At 37.8% G+C, this 16,222-nt stretch overlaps 1 protein-coding gene across 1 annotated transcript in view; it reads right to left on the bottom strand.

Moving 5' to 3' along the window:
• Positions 1-16,222, bottom strand: part of DPP4 (dipeptidyl peptidase 4) — a 119,169-nt gene that overhangs the window by 81,742 nt on the left and 21,205 nt on the right. The window contains 3 exon segments of the mRNA XM_043991255.1: positions 2,107-2,187; positions 2,292-2,383; positions 4,073-4,168. Coding sequence (XP_043847190.1) covers positions 2,107-2,187; positions 2,292-2,383; positions 4,073-4,168 — 269 coding nt within the window.

Raw genomic sequence — 16,222 nt, 5'->3', positions numbered from 1 at the left:
CTTTTTCTTGTTTTATTGGAAGTTAGTCAACATTTTTTGAACATCTAATATGTAGAATGTAATCTCCTAGACACTCTGGGGAGGAAAATGGCAATGGAAGAAAACCTTACCTCTTGCCCCCACTTTTAAGAAATTAGCAATATAATATAAACACTAGAAAACACATGTTTTGTCAGGAGACAAAACTAAACATAAACAGCTATGGTTATACAGATATTGCTCAACAGCTCCAGGTCATCAAATATTCTCCCAAATTTCTAGCCTTCACTTTTTTTTTTCCTTTTTCTTTTTTGGGAGGCAATTCAGGTTAAGTGACTTGCCTGGGGTCACATAGCTACTAAGTGTCTGAGGCTAAATTTGAACTCTGATCCTCCTAAATCCAGAGCTGATGTTTTATCCACTGAACCTCCTAGCTATCCTCTGGCTCTCATTTCTAAACACCTGCTGAATAAAGGGAAACAGAGGACAATTTAACTGTTCACTGGCTTTCCCTTACCCACTCTGTGATACTTTAATTTTTCAGAGACAGGGGTATTCCACATCTTACTGCCATATAGCAACACAAGTAAAACATTAGTACTAAAAAAGAAGGGCCAGGAGCAGCTAGGTGGCACAGTGGATAGAACACTGGCCCTGGATTCAGGAGGACCTGAGTTCAAATCCAACCTCAGACACTTAACACTTACTAGCTGTGTGACCCTGAGCAAGTCACTTAACCCCAACTCCCTCACCAAAAAAAAAAAGGGGGGGGGGTCCTTTGCTTTCAGGAGAAGGTTGGGGGTGAATAAAAGGGTTTTCAAATACCCCTGCACCCTCCACCCAAAAAAAAAATCCAGCCTGCTTCACTGGAGGCCCAGCTCATTGTCCATCTCCAACCCATGAAACACAGATAGGCAGAAGCCAGTACCAGCAATAAAAATAACTAGCAAATTTTTCATCCATACCAAACACAAAATAAGAGGAAATATTATTAAGTTGTAGTATTTCCAAAAAGTGGGCTGGTTACTAGATGATGTTGAGCAGTGTCCTTTGGAAATTAATAAATCAATCGATCAACCAACATTTAATAAGCACCTACTATGTGCTAGATACTAATACCAAAAAAACTTGGGGGGGGGCAGGGCAATGAGGGTTAAGTGACTTGCCCAGGGCAATGAGGGTTAAGTGACTTGCTCTATCCACTGCAGTGGATAGAGCACTGGCTCTGGATTCAGGAGGAACTGAGTTCAATTCCGACCTCAAACACTTGACTCTTACTAGCTGTGTGACCCTGGGCAAGTCACTTAACCCCAATTGCCTCACTTAAAAAAAATTTTAAAAATAAATAAAAAATTTAAAAATTTAAATTTAAAAATTTAAAAATTTAAAAAAAGAAATACACAACCCTTGCTTTCAAAGAGCTTACATTTTAACAAGAGACAACAAATACAAAAAGAAATATATACAAAACAAAGTGTGTATGTGTACATGTACATGTACATCTGTGTATGAAATAGGAAATAAAGAGTAAATACTCATCTACCTATCTACCTATGATGGTTTGTTTGGAATCATACTTGAAGGAGGAAAATAAATTAGGTTAATGTAGGGCAGGAATGTACAGCAGTTTGAGCTGAATGTCTTCAGGAATGTGGAGTGGTTTAAGATAACACACTATCTTCCCCCTACCTTTTAGAAAAGACAGTTTTTTAACATCTGTTATGTGCAAATCACTGTACTTAGAGCTATCCTGAGACTTTTGAAGCAAAGGAAAAAAGGGCAATTAATATTGGTGGTGATAAAGTGCAATTGTAGAGAAATATGGGATAATATGGAAAATGATGTATAAATTATGTTATGAATTACATATTTTATTAACTTACCTTATTTTGTCAGTATCTATTAAATCTTTTAATGTTCATTCTACATTTTAGCAGTTAAAAATAGAAAAATGGGATTTCTTTTAAAATATTATTTAATTATAACTTTTTACTGTTCAAATGGCCTTTCCCTCCTTTATTGTGACTTAATGTTATTTCACTGCCTTCATTATCTAAAGATTCCAAGATATTGTCAAATGAATGCCCAATTCTAAAATTCACCCAATATTAAAAGAAAATTCATTACCTCTTCATAATTATACTCAAAAAGCACAAATTGCCGGTCAGGAGAAACAAAATAGTCAATTAATATGTACCCCAAATTAACCTGTCAACAAAGAAAAAAATAATAAATCCAGAACTTGTAATAATGGTAATATTTTATAGAAAATATTTCTCCAATGTATGAAATAATTATATGGTTAAGCATACTATGGTGGTGTTATCCACGAGAATATGACTGGTTCCCAATTCAATATTAAACAGCATGATGTTGTTTTCTCTTTTCTGAAGATATTCAGTATCTAAAAGAGAAAGTAAATCAGGTCAATATTTCATGTCACTTATAAGTTATTTAGCACATGGTAAATGAACATTACAAACAAAGACTTAAGATTAAGGCAGTAGTTCTTAACTATAATTTTTTTTTTCTGTGGATTTAGGGATTTCATTAACTGTAGGCAGGTACCTTTTCTTCAACTTAGAGAAAGTTGCCTAGAGCCTAACTTCTTAAACTGTGGGTCGTGACCCCACTTGAATGCAGGCATGCCAAAAAATTTGGCAACAGTAAAAGGTTATGTATACCTGTTATAAATAGATATATATCTTTATATTTATATACCTGGGGTCGTGTTAAAATTTCTCATGCAAAAGGGGGTCACAGGTGGGAAAAGTTTAAGAAGCCCTGGCCTAGAGTATTTAAGAGATTAAGTGCCTTGCCCAGGGTCACAAAGCCAATATGGGTCAAGGGTGGGATTTGAACTCAGGTCTTGCTGTCTCTAAGGCTAGCTGTCTATTCATTGCCTTTGTTCTATAGAATTAAGAAATTTAAATATTCTGATTGTAATGTATAACAGGAATTAAATTGCTTATTGGCTTTGGGAGGGTGGAGGGAAGGGAGGGTGGGAGAAAAAATTGGAGCTCAAATAATATCTTTACATGTAATTGAGAAAAATTAAAAGAAAAAATACAAATACAGACAAAAAAAGAAATTAAAATGTTCTGAGTGGTAAAACACTGAATGGGTAATATATTTATGTGCAGGTCCAGCTGGGTTTGTAAGGCCCCCTGTTTTCATTTTTCTCCAGGAAGATCTGGGTTCTAGTCCTGCTTCTGATTTTATCTGCTGGGTGGCCCTAGGCAAGGCACTTCACCTCTAAGTAATCTAGGTAGCTTTAAGACTGTAAGTGGATGAGCATGCAAAAATATGTTCACCCAACTCAATATACCACCTGTGAGAATCAGCGCTACCAACCTGCTGAGAAAGACTTTGGGCAGCTCTGCCCTGAGGAGAAAGCATGAGGTGACCTTTCTAGGGTTTCAAAGGTTGGATTGGCATCCAGAAGTTATGTCTAACACCTGTGGGTCTTCTCTGTCAATGCAATCAATTAGCTTGGAACTGTGTGTGTAGGGACCGAGCCTGGGCGGGCCTGCAGAGGGCTCCCGCTTGAGAGAAGGGCTTTTCTTGGTTTTTCCTTTGGAGGTGGCTGAAGAAGCAGCTTCAGGTGCAGGGAGCAAGGTTTCTTTCTTTCTCCACGTGTTTCTCTTTGCTAACCCCTAATATACTTTAATAAATGTTTAATGCCCAAAGGCTGGTGCTAAAGCTTCTAATTTAAGGCAATCACACACTAGATTTTTTAGACATCACAGAATTTTCGGCTCCACACTCCCAATTCAATGAAGTCATAGGTCTAGTCCTGATTCAAAGCTTCTGTTCAGCTTGATCCTGCCTTCTTAGCCATTTTTATTAGCTGATTAGCTTAATTTTTATTAACTTACTAGCTTTTACTAGCTTGCAGATTTTTCCATTCTTTCACCCTCTCTCCTCTACTCTCTTATCTAGGACAAATAATCCATCATAAAGTTGCAAAATCCTGAAGAACAGGATTGATAGTTTAAACATTCCTCCAGGGCACCTCCCTAACTTAATTTATAAACATGTAATTTTGGAAGCAAGAAGGAACTTTTTTTTTAAAGAGATAAGAAGTATTTACCTGAAATCCACCTTAAAGGGTAAGACTTTATTCTATAAGTGCTCTTCAAATAATCATTCAAAGTATAGGTTTTCCGGTTGTCAACTGGAGCAGCTTCTGTTATTAGAAAGAAAACACATGTTTTTGTAAGGTGCTGATAACTCAGGTTTCAAACAATAATTGGTTTTCAAAATTTTCAAGGAAGAAACTAAGCTAATTTCTCAAAAAAAAAAAAATGCAGCTTAACTATTACAGAAAAGCACAGAGTTAGCCTTGGGATGAGGAAGACCAGGGTTCAAGTATCACCACTGTCACATACTTGGAGATCCTTGGAGACTAAAATTTCCAGCATCCCAAGCAACTCTCCAAGACACTAAGTCGCCAAAAAAAAAAAAAAGCAGATTTATATTGGCAGGAGTTTCCTCACCATAAATTCCCTTCCACCAATGAAAACAGGTATGAAACAAAAACAAACAAAAAATCCAAAACAAAGTTTAAAAAAAAAAGACAAATACTGCAGCAGTAAGGCAGCATTTACCATTCTTTTTGTATGTACATGCATGAAATCCTCTTTTTTTGTTTTGTTTTGGGAGGTAATTGGGGTTAAGTGACTTGCCCAGAGTCACACAGCTAGTAAGTGTCTTGATGCTGGACTAGAATTCAGGTCCTCCTGACTCCAGGGCCAGTGCTCTATCCACTGTGCCACCTAGCTGCCCCTAGAGGTCCTCTTTAAAGACCAGAGAGGCCCATACATCCAATTATATATTCAGCTTTAAAAGAACACAATCAAACTCTGGAATTCATTTATACACATAGCTACTAACTCTACAAGAATTCAAACTTGGTTCCTCCCCCTTTCTGATTACAGCCTCCTTACTTTCCACCTGCACTTCCTACACCAGCCTTCCCCCCTCCCCATCCAGCATACTTGAATGTTCACCATAAATTTTAGTTGCATTGCCCTTTCCCATTGACTCAGTTCACTTAATCCTTCATACCACTTAGGTAGTAACCTTATACTCTATGCTTTGTGTTAATTCCCAAACTCTGATCACCCCCACTATGAGTTTTTGAGTCTTTAATTCTTGTCTTTGGATCAATGAACTAAACCAATATGGTCTACTACAACCTCAAAAAATCTTCTCCATTGATCAGTAATCTTTTTACACTGACCTTGCTAACTCTGCCAAGCACAACTTTATGATAATGGCTATACTAAAAGGAAATTTTATTTTCTTCTATATTCCCTGATGTAATAATAATAGTTAACAATATAGCTAATATTCATGCAGCACTTACTACGTGCCAAGCACTGTACTAAGTGCTTTACAAATATTATATTATCTCACTTAATTCTCACAACAACCCTGGGAGGGAGGTGCTATTATTATACCCATTTTACAGGTTAAGGAAAATGAAGCAAACAGAGGTTAAGTGATTTGCCTATAGTCACACAGCTAGTAAGTGTTTGGGGCTGAATTTGAACTCAGATCCTCTTGACTTCAGACCCAGCATTCTACCCACTGCACTCATAATGTAGACATTTCTATCTTCTAAATGTCTGTCTTCATCATCCCATTCTTCTACCTCAAAAGAAGATGCCTCCTCTTTATTAAGACTAAGTCTTGGGGGTCAGCTAGGTGGTGCAGTGGATAGAGCACTGGCCCTGGAGTCAGGAGGACCTGAGTTCAAATCCAGCTTCAGACACTTAACACTTACTAGCTGTGTGACCCTGGGCAAGTCACTTAACCCCAATTGCCTCACAAAAAGAAAAAAAAAGACTAACTCTTGGACAGCTAGGTGGCACAGTGGATAAAGCACCAGCCCAGGATTCAGGAGGACCTGAATTCAAATCTGGTCTCAGACACTTGACACTTACTAGCTGTGTGACCCTGGTCAAGTCCCTTAACCCTCATTGCCCCACCAAAAAAAAACAAAACCAAAATAAAACAAAACAAAAAACAAATGATAATGCTATAGGAAAAAAATGTGAAAAGAATTGGGAACTATGGAAGAAAGATTTGGAAAGAGAATTAATGACTTGGAACAAGAAGTGCAAAACCTTACCCAGGCAAGAAAATATTCTTTGATAATTAGAAATGACCAAATAGAAGGTAATGACTTCATGGGATAACAAGAATTATTATTAATACTAAGTCAAAAAGGGAGGAGGAAGCGGAAAAAGAGGAAGAGAAGAAGAAAATGTAAGCTGTCTCATAGCAAAACCAAAACACCTGAAAAACAGATTAAGGAGAGAGAATTTAAGAATCATTGGACTACCCCAAAAGCTACAACCAAAAAAAAGAGCCTAGATATCATATTTCAAGAAATCATAAAGGAAAACTCTCCAGAACTCTTAGAAGCAGATAAAGAGAAAAACAAGAACTACTGGTCACCTCCTGAAAGAACCTGAAAATGAAAACTCCCAGTAACAATTACAGCCAAAATTCAAAGCTTCTAGGGCAAAGAAAACTGCTCTTTTGCACCCTACCTCTTCTAGAAACCTTTGTGCTCAATGTGACTGACTGTCAACACTGAAGTCCTCTTTTTATAAAAGTGGGAAAAAAGGATAGCGTCCCCAGAAAGGACTCCCCTCTCTTGGACCTGTACAATCCGCATGAATCAAAATTTTTGTTTGTCCTTAGAAGCAGCCCAATGATATCATGGTAAAATCCTGACTTATGCATGAACTGTATTTAAATGACAGAATCACACAAGGGCCTCACTCTCCCAGAATGGCCCTGGGACCTCATTTCATCCCAGCTTTGGTCATCTTTCAGTTCTTGAATGCTACAATACTCTGCAGCTGCATAATACTGGCCAGATCCAGTCCCTACTGTCCGCAGACCTCTACGTTTGCCTGTCTATGTCAACTGGGGCTGGAAAAATGACTCACTGTGATTTTTTTTCCCCTTGTATTTCCTAAGTCAGGACTTAGTCTTGTGGAGGAATTATGTTAGGAAACTGGGCTATATTTCTTCCTGCTACTCTGTCATCTTCACAAGATGTTTTTTTGACAATCTACAAGGCTGAATATTTTGTGTGTGATAACCTTATTCTAAGTGGCATGTGTGGAGGAAGTCTGATACTTGCATGGCAGTGAGCCAAATGCAGATGTTCCCAGAAGAAACCCTGAATGAACTCACCAAGCTCTCAGGACTAAATCGTAGGCCTCATAAGAAGCAAATCATTTAATTAATTGCAAACCATTCCAGAATCTTTGCCAAGAAAACCCTAAATAGGGTCACAAATACATGACTGAAAAACCACTGAATGACAAAAGCAAGGCTATCTACTAGATATCTAATCTAATGTCTTAATTTTCTAAATGAGGCAATTGAGGAACAGATAAAGAAAATATTTTCAACTGCATGCTGCTGCTTGCTTCCCAGTTATCAATAGCCATGGTGCCTTCTTTTTTAAACTGATGAGCTACATTCTTATAAAATTCCTTCCCGTCCTGCTTTGTAAGAGGCTAACTTTAGCCTTCCTGTTATCTTTCATCTACAGAAGCCCAAGCAGCCAATGCTGAATCACTTTAAGAATTACAACAAAACACACAACGCTCATTTCTGCCCTGCTCTTTGATCACACTGGAAAGTGGAAGATGTTTGTAAAACTTTTGAAGAACATGGTTGTAATGTCTACGCCAACTGCAAGTCATGACCTCTTTATAGACTGATATTTGGTGCCAAGTTGACATCACTGTCCAACATTCTCTTAAAGAAAGAGTTCTTGTTTCTTTCTCCTTGTCTACTTGTCACTTTTCAGCACCTGGCAAGTAAAGCAAATTGCTACCTTAGCAGATGAGTGAAGGTTTTTAGGGCTTCTATGGTTTTACTGGTGGAGATCAGTATATGATATTCGTTAGTCTCCCGCCTTATCAATACGTTAGTTCAGTGTTTATTTTGCAAATGGAGTCAGCAACATAATTTGAATGCAATTTCCAGTGCCTTAGCAAATTGAAATTTTCCCAAAAGGATTGGAAGAATAAACTTTAAATTCAGTGACTGTCAAACTTCATGTAGAGCTTATCTACTTTTTCACAAAATAATTGTCATATACCCTATATTTTAAAAAGGCAATCTATATAATTTTGTATAATTTGTAACTTTATAACTCAAATTTATGTTAAAATGCAATAAAGTAACAGGGTTGAGGGAAAATAGTCTATTACATTATACTTATCAAAATTAATAAATTCAAGTAAGAGATAGGGAAAGGATACTTTTAGCTTCATACAAAAATTATTTAACTTTGAATTTACAAACTTCACATCCTAATGGAGCTCATCTGTAACAATAGTAGCCTATGTGGGAAAATTGGAACACTAATGCATTGTTGGTGGAGCTGTGAACTGATCCAACCATTCTGGAGAGCAATTTGGAATTATGCCCAAAGGGCGATAAAGCTGTGCATACCCTTTGACCCAGCAATTCCACTTTTAGTTCTTTTTCCCAAAGAAATCATGGAAGGGGGAAAGGGACCCACATGTACAAAAATATTTATAGCTGCTCTTTACGTGGTGGCAAGGAATTGGAAGTTGAGGGGGTGCCCATCAATTGGGGAATGGCTGGACAAGTTGTGGTATATGAATACAATGGAATACTATTGTGCTGTAAGAAATGATGAGCAGGAGGAGTTCAGAGAAACCTGGAGGGTCTTGCGTGGGCTGATGATGAGTGAGATGAGCAGAACCAGAAGAACATTGTACACAGTATCATCAACATTATGTGTTGATCAACTGTGATGGACCATATTCTTCTCACCAATGCAATGGTGCAGAAGAGTTCCAGGGAACTCATGATAGAAGAGGATCTCCAAATCCAAGGAAAAAAAAAAAGAACTGTGGAGTATAGATGCTGATTGAACCATACTATTTCTTTTGTTTTGGGTGCTGTTGTTTTTTTTTTTCTATTTTGAGGTTTTGCATCACTGCTCTGATTTTTTTTTCTTGTAACAGGATTAATGCAGAAATGGGATTAATGTTATTATGTGTATATATATCTATATGGATATGGATATATATAGATATAACCTATATCAGATTACCTGCTGTCTAGGGGAGGGGGGAGGGAGGGGAGGGAGGGAGAAAAATCTGAAATTGTAAAGCTTGTATAAACAAAAGTTGAGAACTATCTTTACATGTAACGGAAAAAATAAAATACCTTATATGTAAAAAAAACAATAGTAGCCTAGACAGTGGCAGATCTCACCAATTGAAACGTATAGATGAGCATTAATATTCTAGGTATTACATTAGGTGCTAAGGATACAAACATAAAATGATACAGTCTCTGTCTTCAAGAGCTTACATTTTACTCAAGAAATATAAAATAACTACTGGGACCCTGTCAAAAGCAATCCTTCTCCAAAGCCCCCAAGGTAGCAACAGTCCATAACAAAGACCTCTTAGACCTATTTGTACAAAAATATTTATAGCAGCTATTTTTGTGGTGGCAAAAAATTGGAAATTGAGGGGATGCCCACCAGTTGGGGAATGGCTGTTAGCAGTGGTATATGATTGCAGTACTACTGTGCTATAAGAAATGACAAGCAGGAAAATTTCAGAAAAACCTGGAAAGACTTGTACAAACTGATGCAAAGTGAAGCAAGCAGAACAAGAACATTGTACACAATAACAGCAACATTGTGTGATGATCAACTGTGATAGACTTAGCTCTTCTCAGCAATAATGATCCAAGACAATTCCAAAAGACTCATGATGATAAATGCTACCCAAATTCAAAGAAAGAAGTGATAGTCTGAATAAAGACTGAAGCATACTATTTTTCACTTTATTTCCCCCAGCCCTTTTTTTTTGATCTGTCTTCTTTTTTCACATGAATATGGAAATATGTTCTGCATGACTGCACATGTATAATCTGTATCAAATTACTGTCTCAAGGAAGGGGAAGAGGAATTTAAAACCCCAAATTTTTAAAAAATGAATATTAATTTTTTTTACATGTAAAAGAAAAAGAAAATATTCTTTTAAAAAAGAAGAAACAAAGAAAGGCCTCCTAGGCCTTGATTCTACCCTGAATAAGGAAACCTCAGATTCAAAGTCCCCCAATCCCAGACTGAGTGATTCCAACAATGCTCTACAGTAAAAAAGGAACTGAAGGCCCTATAAAGAATATGCGATCTCAGATGAGTAGAAGGGCCAAGAAGGTTGGGTCTGGGGCCAGGTAGGCTTCACTTGCACACACTTTGGATACAGAGTTCTAGCCCACAGCTGAAGGTAATAGCCTCAATATGTTCCTGATACTCCCAGTTGCAAATTCTCTGTCCATAGCCAGGTTCTGCACTCTCCTCCTACAACTTCAGTTAAGTCTCCAGCAAGCCTATGATGAAGCAGTGATGTAGGAGTCACCATTTCACAGCAGGCCAGACCAACTCAGTCCTATGCCACTTGATGATACCACAAACCTGACCTCTTTTGCACATATAAATTATTTCTGGCCTGCATCCCCAGTCGGTTGCCACAAATTCACTGTTAGTCTCACTTCTGTTGATTCCAATGTGAACTTTTTAGTTGAAAAAAGTAGATTGAAAATATCCAAAATTGTTGGTCATGGCTTTGCCAAACAGAACTGTTTGTAGGCAGGAGGAAAGCAACCCAATAAAGAGGGAAAGCCTGAAGATTAATGAGAGAGTAGGGATGATAGAGAGGGCAATCTGCTAAAGAACACAGACTGAAATAGGGCTGCTTGAGCATGTAGAAAGGTTAATATTGGCAAGGAGAAGGACCACCTCTTCTTGTGAGACAGGTGAAGGAAGAAATGGTAGTGGAAATGACCTGCATAATGTCAAATGAGGAGCAAGGGATAAAAGGATGCTTTTTGGAAAAACAGCCTCAACTTTTTTCAGTGAAATGAGGCAGAGAGAGGGTAGGGAAAGCCATGGGAGGTTTGAAAAGGAAAGAAAAGGTTTGGAAAAGGTGCTGTGGTGAGTGGGATAATGAGTCTAATAGGGAAGTAGAAAAGGAATACCTTCCTGCAGTAAGGGCCCAAGTGAGATTATGTAATTTAAATACAGAGTGGATCGGATTAGCATAGTTTCAAGCTTTTCTCCAGTTTCATTAGAGCGGTATGATAGTAGAAGTGAAAGAGTTGGGTAGTGGGAGCCAGAATTTGAACCTAAGTCTCCTGCTTCCAAATCCAGCATCGAATTCATTACACTACAATGGCCCATCATGGACACGTCTGTCTCAGATTTCTGAGAAGGTATTAAGGAAGCGTCCTGACGAGTACATACTACCATCACCTAGTAAAGAGCAAAGAAAAATTTTCACTGATACAAAGAGAGAGGAAGCCTTTGAAAAGACAGCATTCCTTTTTAATTTTTTGCCTGATGCTGTGATATGGATTTGAATCTAGTCTTTTTTTTTTTAAGTGAGGCAATTGGAGTTAAGTGACTTGCCCAGGATCACACAGTTAGTAAGTGTTATGTGTCTGAGGCCAGATTTGAACTCAGGTACTCCTGACTCCAGGGCCAGTGCTCTATCCACTGCACCACCTAGCTGCCCCTGAATCTAGTCTTTAAGTATTGCACCCTAAGTTGCCATGGCTAAGATATGTCTGCACAACATTCCTGTTGATATTTCTCAGTCAGAACAAAGGAGATCATCTCAGCCTTAGATTTGGCATAGCATAGTAGAAAGACTACTTGACTGTCAAGTCAAGTTCTGGTTCTAGTCCCACTTTTTCCATGAATAAGCTGTGGAACCATAACACTTCACTTTCCCCTTTAGTTTCCTCATCAATAAAATAAGGAAATTGGCTTAGACAGTCTTCAAGGTCCATCACAGCTTCAAAATTCTATGACTCATTTCCTAAAGAGATCATAAAAAAGGGAAAAGGACCCACACGTACAAAAATATTTATAGCAGCTCTTTTTTGTGGTGGCAAGGAATTGGAAATTGAAGGGTTGCCCATCAATTGGGGAATGGCTGAACAAGTTGTGGTATATGAATGTAATGGAATTCTATTGTGCTGTAAGAAATGACGAGCAGGAGGAGTTCAGAGAAACCTGGAAGGACTTGCATGAACTGATGATGAGTGAAATGAGCAGAACCAGAAGAACATTGTACACAGTATCATCAACATTATGTGTTGATCAACTGTGATAGACTAGATTCTTCTCACCAATACAACAATACAAGAAAGTTCCAAAGGACACATGATGGAAAAGGCTCTCCAAATCCAGAAAAAAAAAAAAAATGAACTACAGAATATGGATGTGTAACGATTGGAATGATGCCACCTGCTGGAGACTTACTGTAGGAGGGCTCTGCTATGAGGAGAAGACACCTGAGGGCAAGACACGTGGTTTTTCTTTGGCATCAGGACGTTTGCTGGTGGGAGGAAGAGGGGGTGAGGCTGGCGCTCTCTTTCACCAGGACTCTCATGGAGAGCGGAGCAGGAGAACTGTAGCTCTCTGAGATAGATAGATGAATCTAGGCCTTTCTCTCTCTTCACCAAATTCTTATTCTCCTTAATAAATGCTTAAAAGTCTAAACTCTTGCTAAAGCTTATAATTTATTGGCGACCATTCATTAGATATTTTAGACAGACTAGCTAGAATTTTAGCCCCTTACAGATGCTGATTGGAACATACTATTTCTTTTGGTTTTGGTGTTGTTGTTTTTCTTTTTTGAGGTTCTTCCCTTTTCCTCTGATTCTTCTCGTATGACTAATGCAGAAATTTGTTTGATGTTATTGTATATATATAACCTATAACAGATTACCTGCTGTCTGGTGGGGGGGGGGACAGAGGGGAGGGAGGGAGAAAAATTTGAAATTGGAAATCTTATATAAACAAATGTTGAAAATTATCTCTATATGTAACTGGAAAATAATAAAATACTTTTATTTTTTTTTAAATTCTATGACTCAGTGTTTCTTCAAAGCTGCGATCACTAATAAAATATCCAAAGATAACAAAGTGTCTTACCATCATAAAAAGGCAAATGTTGGTAGCTACCAAGGTATCTCACTAGCCTTATACCCTTATTAGTCACTACCCTTATAACTGACAATAGTCTAGGTTCTAGGCAATGTTGCAGATCTCTCAACTGACTGAATTACAATAGGAATTTTGATCAAATAATAATATCCTGGATAGAGACACCAGAGAAGGACAAGGAACAACCTTAAGACTTCTATTGGGAAGTGATTAAATGTTTTATGTCATTATTCCAATCACTTTGGGGGAAAAATGGTAATGAGAATAGAAGTGGAATACAATAGAATAAAAATTTTTTTTTAAATTAGACCATGTTCTATTCATTAGTAATATTAAATCCTGACTTATCAAATTACTCCAGAATATAAGGGGAACTTTTGTCTCCAATAGAAGCCTTAGACATTTATTTGCATTTGAGCCTTTATCAAGGATAAATGACATTTATTAAGAACGGCCAGCCATTGTTATTATTTTTCCTTCATTCTCAAAGAGGATCATGGCATTGAGAGATGATGTCATGATGTGCAGGGAATTGGATTTAAGTGAGGAAGAGTTCTGCAAGGTCACCAACCTCACTCTCTCCTCCAGAGCCACCTGGATCCAGTGGCAAGATATACATCAGAATGACTGCAGATAGCCCATAATGCTTGAAGCAATTGGGTTAAGTGTTTTGCTCAGGGTTACATAACTAGTAGTATCAAGTATCTGAGGTCATATTTGAACTCAGGTCCTCCTGACTCCAGTCAGGAAAATTCATCTTGCTGTATTCAAATCTGGCCTCAGACACCTACTATGTGTGTAACCCTGGGCAAGTCACTTAACCTTGTTTGCCTCAGTTTCCTCATCTGTAAAATAAGCTGAAGAAGGAAATAGCAAACCAGTTCAGTATCTCTGCCAAGAAAGCCCCAAATGGGGTCACGAAAAGTCAGACACAGCTAAAAAACAACTAAACAAAAAACAAAAATAAGGATGGAGACTCTTCCCTTCATTCTTCTTTTTCTTAGAATGTCTAACTTAGACCTTGATCATTTACAATACTATTTTCCATTGATTCACTATCATGTCTTATATTTGCCCTTGGCCTCTAACCTAATCTCCAGGTTTCTCTATAAATGACTACTGGATACCTTTATCTCAATGCCCCCACATCATCTAAAACTTATCATGTCCAAAACCAAATTCACCAATGATTTACTACAAACGAGAGATGGAGATAGAGAGAGAAAGGGCATTGTTAATATGACTTTCAATAGATGCTGAAAACCTCGGATTGGGGGATGGCAACCTTTTTCTAAATAATTTTTTAAAACCTTTTGTTTTTACTTCACTTAAATTTCCCCCTGCATCCTTCCCCCTTTCCCCTCTCAAAGAGCCATCCCATATAAGAAAGCAAATGTGGGTGAGGGGGTGGCAACTTTTAAGGAAGAAGAGATATAGTGTGTTAATATTCTTATACTATTACAACATAATTTTTTTGAAGAGCTACATTACATTACATCAAGGAGAACAGATAGCTACCCTGTGCTAGAAAGATCTTATACCAGCCTTCTTGCTGATTTATATATTTTTATTATCTTACTAAAAACATAATGTTTATGTTAAAATTCTAGCTAGTCTGTCTAAAATATCTAATGAGTGGTCACCAATAAATTATAAGCTTTATCAAGAGTTAGGCTTTTAAGCATTTATTAAGGAGAATAAGAATTTGGTAAAGAGAGAAAGGCCTACATTCATCTATCTATTAAAGGGAGAGCGCATTTCTAGCTCTGCTCTCCACCAGAGTCCACAGGAAAGAGAGTGAGTCAGAGTGCCAGGCTCCCCCCTCCTTCCTCCCACAAGCAAAGGTCACTTCCTGACGCCAAAGAAAAGAGGCATGGTCTGGCCCTCAGAGACCTTCACCTCATGGCAGAGCTTTTCTACAGTAAGTTTCCAGCAGGTGGCGTCATTCCAGTCGTTACAGTAATAAAATATAGTGATGGTCCAAATAAAATTTAGTATTTCTAGAAGGCCTCATCATCATATAATACATGAATAATCTAGAATAACTAAAACAATAATCTTCTCATTAACACAATATTAAGAGTTTATCATCAGATTAAATAACCTTAATTTTCAAGGCAGCAAAGGAGGTAAGCAGAAAGTCAGAGAAAAGAATTAAAAATCAAGCCTAAAGTGGGATTTGGAAGGTCTATTGCCAAAATATTGCCAAATAGGGGCAAGGACTTTGGTGGAGAAATCTCAGTGGGCCATCCCTGTAGGAGACTCCTGGGCCAGGGCACTGTTTGCCTCCCAGGCCAGTGATTCATTGTTCCCAGTACATAATGTTGTTCAGTCGTTTTTTTCAGTCATGTCTGACTCTTCATGACCTCAGTGGGGGTTTTCTTGGCAAAGATATATTGGAATGATTTGCCATTTCCTTTTATATAATGTACTTACCTGTTACTAAGAAGAATCAACATTCAAGTATAGACTCATTTGCATCATTTAGATTAAAAAATAGCAGCCAGTGCCCCAAGTCCTAATTGGGAGTTTTCTAGTACTCTTCCTTCTGTTTTATTCAATATCTTTATCCCATTAGTTACTAACTACACCCAATTAGTTACTAACCTATATCTAATTAGTTACTAACCCTGTCAAATGCACCTTAGAAATGTTTCTTTTTATGTCTTTTCTTTTTAATCTCCACTGATAATCATTCTAATTCAACTACTCCTAAACTAGATTAGTTAAAGGGCTTCCCAACTGTTCTCTTCACCTCTAGTTCTCCCCTTTCCCCAAAGGCAATTCATCTTACCAACACCAGACTAATCTCATTAAAAATATCACTTGTGGAAAAATTGGAACACTAATGCATTGTTGGTGGAGCTATGAACTGATTCAACCATTCTGGAGAGCAGTTTGGAACTATGCCCAAAGGGCTACAAAGCTGTGCATTCCCTTTAACCCAACAATACCACTATTAGGTCTTTTCCCCCAAAGAGATCATAAAAAAGGAAAAGGACCCACATGTACAAAAATATTTATAGCAGCTCTCTTTGTGGTAGGTAAAAATTGGAAATCAAAGGCATGCCCATCAACTAGGGAATGGCTGAACAAGTTGTGGTATATGAATGTAATGGAATACTATTGTGCTGTAAGAAATGATGAGCAGGAGGATTTCAGAGAAACCTGGAAGGACTTACATGAACTGACGCTGAGTGA

The sequence above is a fragment of the Dromiciops gliroides genome, chromosome 3 (assembly GCF_019393635.1).
Source record: "Dromiciops gliroides isolate mDroGli1 chromosome 3, mDroGli1.pri, whole genome shotgun sequence".
Classification (NCBI taxonomy): Eukaryota; Metazoa; Chordata; class Mammalia; order Microbiotheria; family Microbiotheriidae; genus Dromiciops; species Dromiciops gliroides.
The sequence above is the reverse complement of the archived record's forward strand: the minus strand, read 5'-3'. Positions and strand labels throughout refer to the sequence as shown.